Source organism: Microtus ochrogaster, unplaced genomic scaffold (genome assembly GCF_000317375.1).
Source record: "Microtus ochrogaster isolate Prairie Vole_2 unplaced genomic scaffold, MicOch1.0 UNK4, whole genome shotgun sequence".
NCBI lineage: Eukaryota > Metazoa > Chordata > Mammalia > Rodentia > Cricetidae > Microtus > Microtus ochrogaster.
In genome coordinates, this window is record NW_004949102.1 from 17,706,838 (window position 1) to 17,710,685 (window position 3,848).

The 3,848-nt window shown below is 42.5% G+C and overlaps 1 protein-coding gene across 1 annotated transcript in view; it reads left to right on the plus strand.

The window, feature by feature from the left end:
- Mgam (maltase-glucoamylase) overlaps positions 1-3,848 on the plus strand; it is a 109,348-nt gene that overhangs the window by 69,202 nt on the left and 36,298 nt on the right. The window contains exons 33-40 of the mRNA XM_026788554.1: positions 8-26; positions 128-215; positions 1,098-1,236; positions 1,958-2,091; positions 2,222-2,256; positions 2,346-2,462; positions 2,849-2,997; positions 3,535-3,619. Coding sequence (XP_026644355.1) covers positions 8-26; positions 128-215; positions 1,098-1,236; positions 1,958-2,091; positions 2,222-2,256; positions 2,346-2,462; positions 2,849-2,997; positions 3,535-3,619 — 766 coding nt within the window. The remainder of the gene's footprint in view (positions 1-7; positions 27-127; positions 216-1,097; positions 1,237-1,957; positions 2,092-2,221; positions 2,257-2,345; positions 2,463-2,848; positions 2,998-3,534; positions 3,620-3,848) is intronic.

The window sequence follows — 3,848 nt, forward strand, 5'->3', positions numbered from 1 at the left end:
TTCCCAGTGTTTTTTGCTTCCCCTCTGTGCAGCATCTATAGGGATGCTAGATAGTGAATGTTGACCACTTCCTAATTGATGGAACTTAAGTGTCTTTAAAAACAATCCATATTCTCACTATTTGTAGGATATGAATGAACCTTCCAACTTTGTGAATGGGGCAGTTTCCCCTGGCTGCAACAATGATACTCTGAACCATCCTCCCTACATGCCACGTAAGGACCGTGGGATCTCTTCACTTGATGCACAGTGGATGGGAGGAGATGAGCTCAGCATCCTGTAGTTACCCTGACCATCAAAGACACATCCTCACAATTATTGTGGTTAAATAGGGTCTAAGTCAAAAGCACATCATATTTCCAACTAGGGCTGTTAGAACATTTCTTGAATTTGTTCAGAAATCACTCAACTGTGATAATGTCTCTGTGGTGTGATAACTTACAAAATTTCTTTTTCCACCAACATGTACTGTGAAGTGGATTCCCCTTTTCATGGAGTTGGTGGACTTTAGAATCATGCACGTTTATAGCTTAGTTCCATTTACTATGCCCTTTCTGAGATGTGTGACCTCCCAGACATATTACAAAATGTATGTGTCCTAAAGTATAACAGGCATACAACACTATCCATTCACAGAAATATAAGAAGGATATGAAATAACTTCTGTATTAAAAGGTTATGGGACTGGAGGGGTGGATCAGCAGTTAAGAGTGATTACTATCCTAACAGAGAACTCACGACAGGAGACTCAAAATCACTGGTTACTCCAACTCAAGAGTATTGGTTATCTTCTTCTCTTATTGTGGTTGCTGCAAACATCCCTTCTTTCTTATACATACATACACACACACAAATAAATAAATGTAAAGCTTGTACTAAAACCAGCCCTATAGTGACCACTTGACAACCACTCGACCTCCATTTTCTTTAGTGAATTTGATACTGAAAATGCCTTCATCACATTGCTACTGAGAGAGTCTCTTGCTCTTAAATGCTAAAGAGAAGGGGAATGGGTCTTTAGTCTTAGTATCTTCTAAGAAGAAATCAAGAATTAAGAGTCAAGACTAATCTTCACTGATGTTTCATTATTTCCTCAGATTTGGAAGCCAGGGACAGGGGCCTGAGCAGCAAGACCCTGTGCATGGAGAGCGAGCAGATCCTTTCAGATGGCTCCCGGGTGCGGCACTATGATGTGCACAACCTGTACGGGTGGTCCCAGACCAGACCCACCTATGAGTGAGTGATCCTCTGCTTTCTCCTGTTGGTATTACTTTTGTGATGGGTGTTGGAGATTCTCTACCTTTGCATTTATTTTCCCATCCCCAGGGGTAGATATAATGTAATTTTAATAACCATGTAACAGTTTTTGTTAACCAACCTCTCCAGAAGCATGGAGCCAGCCTTGTGAGGAAACCAGTAGTCCTCTTGAGCATACCCACAGGCACCCTAGTTTTTCTGTAGGGTTTCTAGTACCGTGATACCATTAGTAGCAAAAGGAAAAGGATAACTGATGGCTAGAAACCTCGCCCCTTTACATTGAAAATGAGTCATCTTTTTAGCTGTTTATTTGGGGTTTTTTTTGACTACTCATGATGGGCACTAAGTTGGTATTTTCTTGAAGTAGCTAGGTCTGTTCACTATATGAGATAAAAGAAAAATAATCTTCAAATACAGAGTGTCTGGGTAAATAAACAGTCAGATTCTGTGACTCTTTACTGGTTGGGAACAAACCAATGAGTCATCACATAGAGAGATACTTGAAAACAGCTGTGTAAAGGTTTTACCACCACCATTATCCATGTTAACCACCCGGACCTCCTCTAGAGGGTCATTTCTATATTTCTTCAAGTCATTCAAGACAGATTTGTCATGTAAGAGCAAGGGCTCTGGGGAAGAACATCTGTTGACTTCCTTTCCCTGTCCTGCCTTTAATCTTCCTCCTTGTTTCCCCAACCAGAGCTGTGCAGGAGGTGACAGGACAGAGAGGGATCGTCATCACCCGCTCCACATTCCCCACTTCTGGACAATGGGCAGGACACTGGCTGGGAGATAACACAGCTGCCTGGGACCAGCTGAAGAAATCCATCATTGGTGTGTGGGTTGTGCCCAGGGCCCTCTGCTGCCTGTGGGTGGACTAGGGAGTGAGTAGGATCCTTGGTGAAGGGGGAGAAGGAGGCAGAGAATGATGCCTGTCATGACTCTGCTGCATCTCTCCTTGCAGGCATGATGGAGTTCAGTCTCTTTGGCATCTCCTATGTAAGTGCTCTTGCATGCTCCTCCTCCCTAGGAAGATGGCAGCATCCTCAGAAAGCACCAAAAGCTCACTTTGCTTCTTGTTGTTTCAGACCGGAGCAGACATCTGTGGGTTCTTTCAAGATGCTGAGTATGAGATGTGTGTTCGCTGGATGCAGCTGGGCGCCTTTTACCCCTTCTCCAGGAACCACAACACCATTGGGACCAAGGTGGGATGTCAACTTCCTCACCTCTGTTATGTCACTGGAGATTATTGTTCAGTTGTTGAGAGCAATCCTGCTGCCTGTGTTTCCTGGGGCATCTTCAGCATCATTGCTCCTTGTCCTGTAAACTGTAGTCTTCAATATTATTTTGATGACTTTTTTTAGGGACTATTTTATACTATATTTCATGAACATTGTCTTATGATATTTTTCTGTTAGAATTTTGCTGATATTTACCAGTTAATTAAGAATATTCTAGGAGTCCTATTCATCATTTTCTACAGTTTATGTTGTCTTAGATATATGATATGCAGTTTAAATAGGCCTTAAGTGACCTTGTATTATTTAGTTGTCTCTGGTGGACTTTGAATACTTTTCTTCTGCTGCTTTAGAGACAAGACCCTGTTGCCTGGAATTCAACCTTTGAGGACATTTCCAGAAGTGTGCTACAGACCAGATACACCCTGTTGCCGTATCTCTACACCTTGATGTACAAGGCCCACATGGAGGGCAGCACAGTTGTGCGGCCTCTTCTCCATGAGTGAGTGTTGAGGTGGATTTCTGATGAACGGTGGGAAATGCATTTAACCTGTAAGGTGGGGATACTGTCATGGTAGGGAACATGCATTATCAGTTCCTTCCTGTTCTGCTTGCCACAAGTCTTGAATGAAAATTCCCCTATTTAATTAAAAAAATTAGAAAAGACCCAACATTCCATAGCATTATTTTTGTTCATGTCACCTCCTTATTTTTAGTTTTTTATATATTTCTACACCATCATTTGTTTCAGGTCACCTCCATGAGCATTTCAGTAAAGATTTTAAGAGCAAAAAGCACGTTTGCATTGAAATGTGGGATGATAAAAATGCCTTGTCCACAAGCACATTTCTGGACAGTTTCGGAAGCATGACATGTAGGAATGTGTAGGGAGTTTAATCCCCATCATCGTGTGCAGAGAGTGCAGGGGACAGAGGACACATAGGAGCTCTAATATGGGTCTTAACTCAATCATTTCTTCAGGGCAGTAAGCCCAAACCCTCTTTGTATCTGATCGTGACACCTTCAATTCCCTTTGTAGGTTTGTGTCAGACAGTAAGACCTGGAATATAGATAGACAGTTCCTCCTGGGTTCAGCCTTCCTGGTCAGCCCTGTGCTGGAGCCCGTAAGTATGGAGACCTCAGAGAATTGGAGGGTCCCAATTGTTAGATTGAGGGAATATGGAGAAGGGAGTCTGATGTGAGGCAGATCTGGAGACAGGGTTTCTTATTCTACATTCATCTCTTATGGTCCTTCAGCATAGGATTCTGTGTCCTGGGATTTCTACACCCAAATCCTCCTTTATATTATCCCAGTAATTCCAGTTCACAGAAATGTCAAGGCAAAAATAGCTT